Source organism: Mytilus californianus, unplaced genomic scaffold (assembly GCF_021869535.1).
Source record: "Mytilus californianus isolate M0D057914Y unplaced genomic scaffold, xbMytCali1.0.p SCAF_11, whole genome shotgun sequence".
Classification (NCBI taxonomy): domain Eukaryota; kingdom Metazoa; phylum Mollusca; class Bivalvia; order Mytilida; family Mytilidae; genus Mytilus; species Mytilus californianus.
The window spans coordinates 17,118,296-17,133,878 of NW_026262593.1; the positions used below are offsets into that span (position 1 = coordinate 17,118,296).

General features: G+C 32.0%; 1 protein-coding gene and 1 long non-coding RNA gene across 2 annotated transcripts in view; both read left to right on the forward strand.

Annotated features, from left to right (window-relative positions):
• The first annotated feature begins 2,750 nt into the window (after positions 1–2,750).
• LOC127719686 (basic phospholipase A2 Cc2-PLA2-like) overlaps positions 2,751–15,583 on the forward strand; it is a 202,494-nt gene continuing 189,661 nt past the window's right edge. Inside the window, exon 1 of the mRNA XM_052225925.1 lies at positions 2,751–2,768. Coding sequence (XP_052081885.1) covers positions 2,766–2,768 — 3 coding nt within the window. The 5' untranslated portion in view covers positions 2,751–2,765. The remainder of the gene's footprint in view (positions 2,769–15,583) is intronic.
• The window catches only part of LOC127719693 (uncharacterized), a 47,563-nt gene continuing 36,452 nt past the window's right edge, over positions 4,473–15,583 (forward strand). Inside the window, exon 1 of the long non-coding RNA XR_007990456.1 lies at positions 4,473–4,555. This is a non-coding gene — a long non-coding RNA (uncharacterized LOC127719693). The remainder of the gene's footprint in view (positions 4,556–15,583) is intronic.

Here is a 15,583-nt window from a genome sequence, read left to right on the forward strand (position 1 = left end):
ATGAAAGGTGGTTCTATGTTATCTTCTGGTTTATGAATACGCGGGAACCACTTATGGTGACAAAGCTGTAATTATACGAGTACATTCATATAGTGGGCTAAAAGTGAGATTGTATCACACAATCATGTTTTGTACATAAATCAGACCGTTTGTTTTCCTGTTTGAATTGTTTTACACTTGTAATTTTGGAGCCATTTATGGTTTGTTATACCGTATGGTGACCTATAATTTTCTAACTTTTCTACGTTATTTGGTAATCATACAACATCTTCTTTATTTTGATACAAGTTAATCAATGCATTGTTACGGTTATTTACCAGCTGTAATAGATTTTTGATCTGACTCAAAAAGTTAACTTGCATATAGAAATAGAGTTGCATAAATAGTTTGAATGTCTCTTTGGTATCTTTTGTCTCTCTTTTACATAAGTTTCCCCCGGTTGACAGTAAGCCCATGCTAAGGGTCGTCTGTTGGTTAAGTAGTTCGAACGCATGAACAATCAACCGATTTCTGCCAATAAGAGATATCAACTGGTATAAGTATGCCCCCGTGCATTTAGAACGCCCAATAGGAATTATATTATTCTAAATAATCTGAATATGAATGAATGCTAACTCATTGTTAGCATTAATATTCATATTTATAATAGATAGAAAATATACAAACAAATCATATGATTTCCGTGCGGACAATACTCGGTTCTGGAAAATCTTCATCAGGATTCAGTTTCACAAAAAATCTTAAATCTAAAGTTGATCGTAGGTATACTGAATTGTTCATGACTTACGATTAACTTTAGTCGTAAGATTTTTTTGTGACACTAATCACAGGTATGCTCGTGGCAATATTTTGAAAAGATACAAACACAAAATATATCAAAACATAACAAAGAAAAGGGCGTAATTGAAACAACCAAATTAGTATCAACTTTTTTGGAGGCAATTGGCAGTTTTAGCACAACAAGCGGAAACAAGAAAACCGTCACAAATATTAAGGTAGTATACGGAGAAACAGTTTATACATCATACATTAACGTTAAAGTTTCAGGGAAGGGTCGAGCGCTCTCATGCATGATTGATTTTAATCCAAGACGTCATAATAGACAATTGGCAAGGCAAACGAGTTTGGAAAAATACACACCGTAAGTAGATATAGGGACAAAAGGAACATCACTGTTTAAAAAGGGAAAATTAACTAGAGAGTCTGTTTTGTTAATTTGATATATTTATTGGTTTTGGTGTTTTTGTACTTTCTTTGTAATTAACGTCTAGTTTTACTGTAGTTAAGTTACATTGAATGCTTAATCTATAACTTAATATATAACTCGTTAACAGATATCAGTTACAATATTATAAAGTAAAAAATTTAACAACAAAAAAACAGTTGGCATTTGATGAACTCAAAACAAACTGGTTTGTCGATAGTATACGCATATCATGCCATACACTCGCCTTATAAGATTAACATAGGTGTGCAGATGATATTTTTATATGGGACCCAGAGTTACAGAAAGAAGAGAAAATAGACATATGCCCATGTTTATAATTTTGTTTTGGAAAAAAAAAATGATATTAACACTCTTTTGTCCCTGTGTTTTCCATTCGTTTTATGTGTTTAAGCTTTTGATTTTGCCATTTGACAATTTTCCTTGGAGTTCGATGTTTTTGTTATATTACTGTGTCCTTCAGTAATTCAAAATCTTCACTTCTATAACCCCATTTCAAAATATTTATGGAGGATATATACCCTAATATAATAATAATTATAATGATGGATCGATTGTTGTTTACTTTATGTGCAGTTGCAAATATTTCTTGCTTGTTTAGGACCACAGTAGTAAAGAAGAAGAAGAAGAAGAAGAAGAAGAAGAAGAAGATTCAATAGATATAATTCAAATAGGCGTTTAAAAAAATGGTTAAAACAGATTACCCTGAAATTTTTAATCGTCTCTTTTCTGAAATTTTCTAATTTGTAACAATATACAACATAAAAGTTCATTAGATAAATATTTTAACGCGTGTTCGATTTTCATGTTTAACTCTTTAACCAATTAGCTATTTTCTAATACCAAAAGAAATTGAAAACCGCAAATCAATGTAACACATGCTCGCACCAGTCGTTATCAAAATGATATACAATTTTCAACGAATTTATCATCAAGGTTTTTGGTTTATTTACCTAGAATTGAAATAATATTATGTTTTTGGTAATTGTAGACCGTTTGTTTGGTTTTTTGGCATCTATTTGGAAAGTATTACTTTCACATTCTTTGTCATGACATGTTTTTGTTTTTATTTTTGTGGCCCTCTACTGCAATCAATAGTTACTTTTATAGAGAGTGAATTAATGACAATATGAACATAGTAAGTCATATTGGATCTCTATCAATCTAATAGACAAGAACTGGTTCATAGGTAACATTTTAATTTATTCCTTTCGTGATCGAAGTATGTAATAAGAAATATCAAATGCTATATCTAAACATTGTTCTTCCATTTCATGTTTAGGCGAATTAAACGTAATTGAGTGGTCTTTTGGATATTGATAAAATTCTGTATGCATTTTGTAGTTAGCAAAAATAATATGTATACAATTTATACTTCTAGAGATACAATCTAAATATTAATATATGAACTACACATATACATGTATAGAATAAAAAAAGTATTTTTTTCAAATTAATTGCGATTTCTCGAAATTCCGTTCAAACAATTTTGCTTTACATCTGTCCTTCTTGTTTCAGCTAAAAGTACAGTGATTTGATAATGGTAAGTTATACTGATATAGATTGATACTTTTGTCAAATAATGGTCACAATATTAATTAGTCTTGAGAATTTTAAACATGGAAACATATCGCGAGTTGGTGTATTGTTTTATTAGAATAAAAGATTAGAATAGAAAAAAAAATATCTGAGTAAGAAAAGCCCAAATTCAAAAACGTTTTAAAAATGTCTTTCACAAGCAGTTGCTTAGTTTGATAAGGCTTAAATGTTTATTTGAGGTATGAAATATTTTTCTCTTGGCCAGTAGTAAGCTCATGTTGAGGATCGTCTGTTTGATAGTTCCAGATTTATAAATATGGAACCGTGTCCGATCAAAATCTGGACGTTAGGACTGATGCCCTAATGATATCTAAAAGCAGAACGCCAATGTTGCAATTCTATAATTAGTGTGGATTGATCGAACCATTTTCTAGGCGTCGCCCTAGTAGTTCTTTTAAGACTTAAGTTTAGCTGTATTATACAGTGTTCACGAAGAAAAAAAAACATCTTTTAGTACAAGTTATGGTTTACTCCTAAACATGAAATATAAGCATGACAAGATGCGCGTACCGTCAATTTGAAAGCAAAACATTTAAAAGGACACCTAGTGGTCACCATACGGTTTTCAATTGACAATGACTATACAATGTGTCAAGCTTTTAATCGACCTTAGTGAAGAATAGTTCTAAATGAATTTTTTTTTAGCACAGATCTGTCAATATCACCGATGTCCTAACAAAATAAAACAATTTGATAAAATACCGACAATGGATGTGTACAAAGACTTTTTACAATTATAAAGAATGCATTTGATTTCAGGTGAATTTTCTGTGTTCTTTCTTGTTGCCTGTACCATTTGCTCATTCATTGCTGGTGAGTATAAGATAAAGTATATGCTCAGATTAGTTATTATCATATCTGTTCTCATTTGATATTGATGGAACATCAAGCCCGAAATGTTGGAATAATAGTTCCAATCCTCCCTACGTGGATCAGTTAGCTTATAAGTAGACGTTAACAACTTGCTCCAGCCCAGTCATTTTCAAAATGTGAAGGGGTCGTAGGTTATAGTGTATGCTATTATCTATCAGTCAGCTAATAGACGTAACATTTTTACATATTTTTCTTTCCAAATGATTGATAGATATGATGACGTGCATGTTTTAATAAAGTTGGGATATAATATATCTATCAAAACCAAAACCTAACTCCAGACGCATCTTCTGACATAATTCATGTCTTGATCTAATACTTTATGTTGTTGTTAATGTATACTAACAAACTAATTTGCATAAAACAAGTTCTAGAAATGGCCCTTAGTTATCTTAAAACTTATTGCAACCTTCCACTAATTCAAAATCATTTGTTATAATAAGAGAAACAAATAAAATATATAATTGTATACTGTGGAGTCCTTTTTTTTTTCGTGGGTACCAATTTTCGTGGATTGAAGAAATCTTGCATCTTCGTGGATATTTGATTTCGTGGTTTTGCCAACGTATGCATACAACCCAATAGCAAATTCGTATTTCATGGAACATTTAAATTCGTGGTTCACTTGTACCAACGAAATACACGAAAATTTGTATTCAACGAAGAAAAATGAATTGACAGTATGTAACAGTTTTACTTATATTTAACAGCCGGCTCAAACATAGAAAAGAGAAACTTGGTGCAGTTCCGAAATCAGATAAAGCATGTGTTTGGATCTAAAAGAGTTGGAGAACTAATTGGTTATGGGTGTTATTGTGGCTGGGGAGGAAGTGGTACACCGGTAGATGGCGTTGATAGGTATGTATATTATACAAAGATATATTATACAACTATGACAGTTTATCCCTTGTCTGAAAAAATTGAAAAGTTCGTCAGTTTCAATTGAATTGTTTGATAATACTAAATTGTTATGTACATTTATTGTTTTAGGACGAAATAATATTTTCTATTTTTAGATGTTGTCAAGCTCACGATAGTTGTTATGACACATTCGATAGTTGCTCTCCAAAATGGGAATACTACTCGTACTCATTCCAGGGGAATACAATGATATGTGAAGGTAAATCTTGACTTCTGTGTTTTAGAAATAAGACTCAAAACAAGAATATGATAAATAAAAAAAAAATGATAACGGCACGGAAAATTTTGTCACAGACGATCATGTACACAATTCGTAATCAACGTCCCTTCCTATTTACCTCGTTCCTGTATTAACATCAGGGTTCTAATCATCTTCAACAGTACGTGAGCTCATAGAGGAGCGGGGACTGAATTTTCTTTTTCTAATTAGACGACCTTAATTATTAACTTAATAAAAGATGAAAGCTGATTAATGCCTCGGTGTTTTATCATTTTTTTTTAAGAAAAGATGAATATTATTTATACAATTTATACCTTTGTTAACGTTAAATAACTGATGGCTGTTTCTAATTTAAAAGATTAATGAAAAGTATAGGAAACTGAAAACTTTTTTATGGTTATTTTTAGTATTTTTCGTGTGTAAAGAAATATCAATAAATGCCTAAAATATAAAATTGTGTTTTATATCGCTATATTTGACAGTGTAAATTTTTAGTAATGTTTTCTTTTTATATGCCTTTGGGACGTGTGATTGGAATGTTTGTACATGCGATCGTGATTTCATTCACTGTCTGCAAAGGAACACTTTTGACCCTAATAATGTGGATATGGATCCATGTTAAAACGAAATGATTTTGGAATTCATCTAATAAAATATAATAAATAGTATCTCATATTTCATTATCTGTATTTTAATCTAAAAAGTATTTCACTTGACAAAGGAAATCAGATTATTCATAATATATATTTATTTCATATCTAAAGGTTGTTTTAATTCGGATAATGTGTTGTTGATGGCTGATCTTTGATAGTTTCTGCATTATTTTATCACAATATCTGGACATTTTGTACATACAATCAATATTCTTGAAGACTGATTTTCCTTGAAGAAAATTGTTTGTTATTTGTTAGTTTGATCGCTTTATTATTAATTTATATATAAACTCATCATAGATACCAGAATTAAAATTGTGTACTCCAGACGCGCGTTTCGTCTTCAAAAGACTCATCAGTGACGCTCTAGTAAATTAAAACAAGTTAAAAAATGCCAAACAAAATACAAAGTTGAAGAGCATCGTGGACCTGAAATTCTTAAAAGTTTTGCCAAATACATCCGACATCTCCTTGTATTCGTGTTAACAAACAATTTTTACCTTGGGTAAATCTTCAGTATAGCTATTTCACATTACCTTCACACTGCAAACAACACACTAACTTCCCACCGAAGACCCAAAATCGGAACATGAACAGCTAAAAACACACAAAAGGCAAAGGAACAGCACTTTTATTGCTGTTTTTCAGCTCAAAGTCACAATGAGACCTTCAACTCGGGGGTAAACATATTTTTTCACGTCACTGAAAGTTTAAGACGACTCCTAGCACCGGCTTGAGAGGATTTTTTTTTCAAAATGATTGGAATAAATGTAAAATGTATCACCATCAAAACAAAAATCAGACTGGGTCCAAAAAGAAATTCTTAAAAGTAGAACATATATTTCTTAAACAAAATAGTCCTAGACTATGATTCGTAAAAGTGAAACCCATAGTATTTGATTGACTGGATGGTGATGTTTAACGCAACTTTCAGAACTCGTGCCTTTATCGTTACGGTCAGTTTTAATTTCTGATGGAGCCGAGTGACCGGAGAAAACCACCGAACTCCGGAATGAAACCTTGTAAAATTAATTAAAATCGCATTCGAACGCAAAGTGATGACAGGCTAGTGATAATATAGTGTAGAGGAATCTTTACTCATATAATATATTGTGCCTTTTCTTTTTCAACGTTATACAGTCTAATAGAGACTTCTCAACTCGTTAAGAAAAATCTTGCGTGTCTTGTGTGATCAAATAATAATTATTAGACCAGCTTAGAAACATTAAAAAAAGTTAATGCACCCATAGAACAGACGGCTAAATTATATATCCTTGAAAAGAGAAAATCGTGAATTTCCGATTAATGATGTCGTAAGCCTCAGAAGTGGTCACATTTTTGTATAATAAGGTTCAAAGGTTAACAATTATTTATTTCCAAATGATGTCTTAACAGTAAAATTTGGTGTTTATTTTAGAAATATTCAATATGTTGATATGTCGGCAAACAATACTTGATTACGCATTTATGAAGCTTGTAGGATATATCAAATAAAATAAAATAACGTTTTTATACGTTAAAATTGACGTTTCTTTATCAGTAAATAAATTGTGTTCATTTATGACTCCATTTTGTTCTATACAATGAAAGCCTTGAACTTGGATTATACAAATTTACATAAAAATGAAGTTTTTAATCGACTTAGTAAAGGAGCGGTAAGACCTTAATGTTTTTGGATTTAGTTCCACTGGATTTTTTTCAGTCAGTATTGGATATTTTTATTTCAGACTAAAGGTACCAATGACATATTTGTTTTACATCAAAATGTGCCCGTATAAAGGTTTTAAAAATATACTAGTATCCTGTCAACGTTTCTTGGCGTTATTTGACGTTTGTTAAGGTACGTTTTTAAAGTCATTCGAATGTTTAAGATGTAAATAACACAGATAATCAATCATCATAATTATCATCAACATATGTCATGTAAGTATTGATATAATGACACAGGCCTGATGCTTGACATAGACAAAGTTATCTTCAAAATGCACAACCCTTACTGCACACCGATTACCCTTTGCACACGCACACAAAACCTTGAAGAAAGTCAGATGACATTTTTCAAAGAAAACCGGTTCAAGACCAAACTTTCCTTCTTTCAGTTTTTGGTGGGGTTTGTGCGCAGTCTTTCTATGTTGTGTTTTATGTACTATTGTTTGTTTGTCTTTTTCTTTTTTTAGCCATGACGTTGTCAGTTTTAGGAATTTGAATGTCCCTTTGGTATCTTTCGCCTCTCTTTTCCAACTAAATTGAAGTAACTCCTGATCCTGAGACCGGTACAATATCTAGAGTGCATTTTTATTTGTTTCAATTTCAACACATACTTTGTCCGCAAAATTATTCCTTATGATTAAAAGTCGAAAATTGTGCAAAAAAGTATATCATGCGAGGTTGAAATTGTCAAAAAAAATCACAAAGATTTTACATCGGTTATAGAGCAGTTGCGGATTAAAAAGTGTTCTTCTGTAAACGAAACACATTTATATTTCCAAAGCACTGCACAAGTACCTAGCCACGCCCACTCTATGTTTTTGTTAAATGTATATCTATTTGTATCCATCTGATGAGTTAAGCCTTTTTCAACTGATTTTTATAGTTTGTTCTTATGTTCTACATTTACACCACTGTCCTAGGTTAGGTTAGGGGAGGGTTTGGCGCCCGCTAACATGTTTAACCCCGCCACATTTGTATATGCCTATCCCACGTCAGGAGCCTGTAATTCAGTGGTTGTCGTTTTTTTTTTGTGTTACATATTTGTTTATTTTGTACAGAAATTCGGCCGTTAGTTTTCTCGTTTGAATGTTTTTTACATTTGTGAGCCTATTATAACTGACTATGCGGTATGGGATTTGCTCATTGTTGAAGGCCGTACGGTGACTTATAGTTCTTAATTTATTTGTCTTTGATCTCTTGTTGAGAGTTGTTTCATTTCCAATCATACCACATCTTCTTTTATATTTAAAACCATATAGTAAAAATAAGTACTCTATTTCCGGGTGAAAGCGTATGGTTCTCTGCCGTTTTTTGGTGGGCGACAAAATACACATAAACAGACATTTAGTATTGACATCTTTTATAAGACAATATATTGTACTGAAAACCCCAGAAAATGTAGAGAAAGAGCAGAAAATTAGATAGACGCATCACACACTATAGAGTAGAGGTTGAACACGCCATCGGAGAACTAAAAAAAATCTAAAATTATTGGGATTGTGATGATATCCAAGAAGGTTTTATTAGTTTGTCCTCGAAAAGATTTATCTAAATAATGGAAAAAAATCATTTGGTTTTACTATGTATCTCTGTATTTTACATTTTGAAATGATCCTTTGTTCTTCGTCAACTGTAATCGTAAGTCTAAATGTAATCCTAGGTATAGACCTATAGTTTCCGCAAATGTCTATTATGCATACGTAAATCGCTGCAAGTAAGTCTGACCTTTAAGTCACGTGATAATTATCTTCCTGGTTGACATGAAGTAGACCTGTATAATGTGCACAGTACACCTGTAATGACTGCTGTTTCCTCTTCGTAAGATCTCTGTATTCAGGTTTTTACGACATTGTATATCTACAGGCTGAACACATGCATTTGTTATCGCCATCGCTGTCTTTAGGTTTTCCTTAAACAAAAATAATACTACTATTCATGTACAGTAGCTTGCATATATAGATAACAATGTAGGCGATACAAGTAAATCTAATGTCTATTGACATATTTACTGTAACTGATTAATTAGAAAGTGGTATGCTACATTGATTTACATAAAATTTAACTTTTAGTATTATAACAAGTCTTCATAATTATGATAAATTCAATAACTTGACAAAATAAAGAACAAAGAAACACAAACCAATTATTAATCTACTAATTCAGGCTCAAATATGTCAATCAAAATTTTACTCGTAACGCACAGTAACTCCATATAACTTAACATCTTTTTTTGTTTTTGTTTTCAGTTTTCTGAATAATTATGTTTCACATCATTTTTGTAAATATTCAAACCCTGACATTTCAGGGTCTAGTAAAAACCAGGTTGTACATATATGTAGGATGTATTCAATGGTATAATATATTCTTATGTCAATGTCTTGAATATGCATATCTATTAGTTCGAGGACACAGTTATCGTCCTTTTATTTTCGTTGAAGAAATATAGTCCCTAGTATAGACAGTGTTTAACTTTCGATTTTTTCATAAACCTTTCAAATATATTTTTTTTTAATTTATGCATAGAATGCATAGAATATTAAGAAGGTGGATGAAATAACATTGGGGGGGGGGGGGGGGGGGGGGGGGGTGAGGAGGAATGGGTAAGATAATTACGTAAAGAAGTTATTTGGTTCAGCTAAAAAGGTCATAAATTGGTATGCTTTAATGTGTTAATGGATTATAGACCCCATTAACTCAGAATTGTCCATATTTTGCGTAAGAGCTGGTATACTTTTCCATAATTTTGATAGAATTTCAAAAGTAATATAATACACTGTAAAAATATTTTGGAGATATCACAGGAAATGAACGGTGTTCTCTGGCCCATTATAGGATCTCTAAGCATTCTTGTAATTTCTGTGGATCATGGATTTATATAATATATGCTGATGCTACTCTAAATGTCATAAAGTGTTTTGCATTGGTCTCTCCGTTTACATTTAAGTTCTATTAACTGCACTTTACTATTAAAAAAATAATTGAATTGGCCTTCCGTCAAAAGAGTAGGACAAGAGGATAGTTTTGGTATTGATTTGCATGTTCGAGAGGGTGTAAGGCAGAGTGTTCATGAAAATATATTATATAATATGTGAACATTTAGTCTGTATTTAAATATTGCATTGGAAAATTGAAAAAAAATGTAATAAAGACTATCGTCCTGATGTGTCTTTTCAACTTCTCATGAATAAGGAACTTGTATATCTTCTGTTTTAAACGCATATATTATTAATGCAGTGACCTGTTTATAGGGTGGACATCCACAAGAAGACGAAGATAACTCACTGGCCTTAACTCGATAGTTTTCGTATTTGATAGGACTTCATGTCATTTTGACTAGACATTTTGTTCTAGAAAATTATGGTCTATCGTAAAACACTTTTTTTTATACTTATTAGAAGTATCATTTTGTACAATTTGTAGTTGATTTTACTGTACGGCCATGTCGGTATTATGTTGTATGCTCAAGTAAATTGTTTTAAAAATTTTGCCCTAATATCGCACAATGACACAATGAAAACATTCGTCCTCTCGAATAAAAGACCCGTATGCTAGAATACTTAGATGGGTTTTGATTATTTTACTGTATCGCTAGTTGGATTGGACATTTTTGGCGGGAATCAATTTGAATAGTTTATGTTTTTTTCAAAATTGTCTTGCATGGTTGTTTGTTTAGTTCTAGATATTTCACATTAAAACACCTTATACTAATTCCCCCAAAAAATAATTCATACAACCCTTCAAAAATGAAATGAAAATCTATAGTGTTCTGCCTGCAATTTTATGAAAATAATTCATACAACCCTTCAAAAATGTAATGAAAAATTACAGTGTTTCGCCTACATTGTCGTTGTAGTCTGAATAAATACTTTAAACAGATCGTCCACAGCTGTTGGTTTGTTTGCATAAGCTTAATCCGTAAGGGGTCTAGAAGTTATCGAAAAGGGAAACGACTGTGAAAATGGAAAAAAGGTAGTTTTACTGGTAATTACGTGATTCAAAAATTATCTGAAAGGAATGTAGAGTTATAAACTCGGACTTATTGCTGTTCTTTTATTTCTCTAATCATGAAGGAATCATAATGATTTAAATAATTTAATTACAAGAAACCAAGATACGTGGATATATGCATATATAGGTTTCCGTAAGGCATTATCAAACAGGAGTAAATACCATACCGTAAAGTAATTACTAAATGCACCAACATGACAATATGCGGAACAATTCAAACAAGAAAACCGGTGACCTGATTTATGTTCAAACAATGAGCTCCTGGTTATTATTCCTGTTGAAATATCCGACTACGGCTATTCAATATCCCATGTACTAATGTCATTTCAACGAATTTTGGCATACTTATTTTACATACTTTAATCTTAAATTTTAATTAAAAAATCATTATACTTTTATCATTATCTTTAAATTATTAATATGTTCTGGATACATGCTGATTTATTTTTCAATAGGACTTGACAGTACATTGTAACGGATACACGCTGAATCATATCCCATAGGACTGGACAGTAAGTTTGTTGATGCATGCTTGTCTATTTTCTCACTGGACTTGACAGTGATGGCAGACAATCCAAAGCTCTGCACTATATGTGATCTACGTCACCTTACAAAACTCTCGACAACATGGTGTTCTAAATGTGACCAGGCATTGTGTAACGAGTGTAAGGAATATCATAGTTTATACAGGGGCACACAAAACCATGAGACGGTTGGAATTGAAGATTACCAATCATTGTCTCAGTCAGTTAAATTGTACAGTAGCCACTGTAGTACGCACAACGATAAATATCAGATGTATTGTCAGACTCACGACACATCTCTCTGTCTGTTCTGTGTAGAGGAACATAGTGAATGTAAAGATGTTATTCATCTTAGCAAAAAGACCAAAGACATTAAAACATCGGATTCATGTAAAGATACAGAACAAAGTTTAGTAGATATTGATGAGAATGTAGATACAATAGAAGCAGAAATTAAAAAGAATATAGAAGATTTTGGGGAACAAAAAGGATCAATTATAGCGAATATAAGTCGAGTACGACAGGAAATCAATAATCACCTTGACAAGTTAGAAGACAGTTTTCGAAATGAGGTATCCAAGATAGAAGACCAATCTACCAGAAGCATGAAAGATACATTACAAATGTTGGATGAAAAGAAAACCGAACGGTTGAAATATCAACAACAACTTCAAGACATGAAGAAGCATGCGTCAGATCTGCAGATATATCTCGGTCTTCATCAGATTTCTTCTGAAATCGTAAAATTGGAATCAAGTTTGCAATCTATAATGGAGAAAGGAAGCTTGGATAAAGTTTTACTTACCTGCTCCATAAACGAGTCGCTCGATGATATAACAAGAAGCATCCACACCTTTGGAACTTTAAGTGAGAAGAAAATATCTACTAGACTAGTATAACTTACATTAGACAGAAAGATAAACAAGCCCAGATTATAGGAGTTAATTCTAAATCCATTCAGGATATCAAAATGAAATTGTTCCAAAAGTTTGATATTGACTCAAACGAAATTAGGGGATGTGATATACTTCCAGATAAAAGAATGGTCTTTAGTGACTATGCCAGGAAGATCACAGTTTTCACTGACACTTCAGGAAAGCAACCATTTAAGTTGTCCCTTGCTCCATCTGATGCATTTGATGTTGCGTGTATAGATAACAATAATGTAGCTGTGACATCAGGAATATCTAATAAGGGAATGAACATTGTCGACATAAAGAGTAAAACTATTAAACAGACTATACATACAGAATGTCGGTGTCATGGTATTATATATATTGATGGCTTGTTATTTTACTGTGTCGAAGGCAAAGGAATCTATAGGCTTAACCTAAAGGATTCAAGTGTTAAACGTTTTGTAGAATGTTATTTGTCTTACTGGGTAATGTATCATCATTAAATGACAAATCATATTATGTACACAAAAATACAAACACCGTAACATGCTGTGATATCGATGGGAAGAAAAAATGGACATATAAGGACGATAGGATTTTAGACAATCCTGCAGGAGTTGATGTTGATAATGAAGGGTATATTTACGTAGTCAGCCGTAATCACAAGAGTGTTATCGTACTTTCTCCTGATGGTCAACAGTCTAGAACACTTCTTTCCGGACATAGCGAACTTAACGAACCCTACGCGTTAAAGTTTGATAAGGATAGAAGTCATATGCTGATTACAAATGAAAGCAAAACTGCATTTCTTTTTGACATTTACCGATGAATTTTTGTCCTCGCCTTTACTCGTGTGAAAATATCATTCCTTTACGACCGTGAATATGCTTTGTATTCGTATTTCATTTCCAACCTTGTTTGATTTTCAGCATTTAATGTTTTTTGTTAGCCTATCTGAATTAAAGTAAAAAACAGTCAGTATTGCTTGTTATGATTTGTTTTAATCCTTTGCAGTATATGATGAATATCTTACAGTTTTGTTTGGATGGTGTAGATAGTTCTTGTTAGACATATTACATTTTTGTCTTAAAGTCTAGAACCAAATTGAATGTAGTCAAAGGAAAATTATGTTGCCATTGACAGTGTCTTGATTTTACTATATGTTATGCAGGGTTTTTTTTAACTGAAAATTTTTACTTTTCCATACATATCTGTGGTGGACTGTAATCCCCCCTTTTTTGCTTAAAATCTGCTGTTATGTATATTTCTACAAATGTTCTATCATACAAAGTTCTGATTCTTTTTCCGTATTTGGCTACCCTTTATGTCAGCTTTTCAACGTTTTAATTATGTTTTTGATTTTCAAACATTTTGGACTGCTCCATTTATCAGATCGACTAAAAATAAAACTGACAAAAAAAAAGGCAAAAACACAAGGTGCCGAGATGAATTATTGTTAGTTCAAAGCCAAATCCAACTTATAAATTAACCATGTTTTCTCTGACTTAAATTTCAATCAGAAAGTATCTAATAGATTAAGTGTAAAGGTTTATTTTAAAAGCAGTTTGGGAAAACATAGTGTTGCACTGTATATAATGTGCGAACCTTAAAATATCATTTTTACTGTATCCGTTATGAATTTCTAATGTAGAATGATAAATAAACAGACGACAAATTCATGATTTTTGAATAAAATAGAAATAATATATAATGTGTACTGTTTTTATAAATTCATGATATAGGTTTGAGATGCGGACGGATTTTCATCGCGCCTACAGCCATCCAAGTGTAAAATTGATACACAAATAGATAAGTAGATAGTTCACGAATAGAGCGTGCAAGAGATTTACCAGCAGCAGTTAAGTTTCATTTGCAGAAATATGTACATTTTAACATAATCAATGATGTTGTATAAGTTAAAACAGGTTTTGTTATTCAGCTTGTTGATATTGAATTAAATTCCACTATGCTGTTTACGTTATGTGAATCATGTTTACTGTCGAATAATGATACTAGACTTTCATTTTCACTGTAGGGGCGATTCATTTCTATTGTACATGCGATGCATTTTCACAGAAGGAAATTAATTAATTTTCATCATATAAAGTTTTAATTCAGCCGACTCTAACAGAATTTATGAAGTTAGAAGGATTGATTATATATGCATACTTTATGAGTAAAAGTCTGAGGTAATATATCAATAAATTCCGTAAAAATAGCATTAATTGCTAATATAGTAAATTCTTTTTTCTCTAATAATTTGTCCAGACCCAGATCTATATGTAGGATAAAATTTATCCTTTCCTATGAAACGCCATAATTGAACACATATATCTTGGACAGTTAAGCCAATCCACGTCACCGAAAAAGCTAAGTTTTCGGTTTCGGTCTAAATCTACATCACATACTAATAACACGTCATTAGAGCTATTTTTCTAATGCTTGTAGTTTAAAGGTGTAGTTGGCTTGCTTGCTCTGTTTGTATATGTTTGCTTAAGCATTGTAACTAAGACTGAGCAAATATTTATACAAACAAAGAAAGCAAGCCAACCAAACCTTTAAACTACAAGCATTAGGAAAATAGCTCTATTGGATGCATCTAAGATAACAAAGAGCACTCACAAAATGATCCTCATTTTACAATTGAGTGAGTGGTAACGTTTTTTAATCTCGCACACGCAGTTGCCTTACATTTTACGCTTGGAAGACTGGATAATTGATATTTCTCATGCTATTGTATTTTCGTCTTATACAGTAAAGAAAGTTCTAACAACAATCGAGTCACCTCACAAATACGTAATTGTAAGAATACAAGGATATATTGAATACAGTTTCTTGGTACATGTCTAAATGGTTCTATACCACGGGGTATAACCGCCGTACAGTTGATTCCGGGCGTTAATGCTGCATCGCGAAGCGATGTTGGTAGATAGACCGTCCTAATATTTTCACCA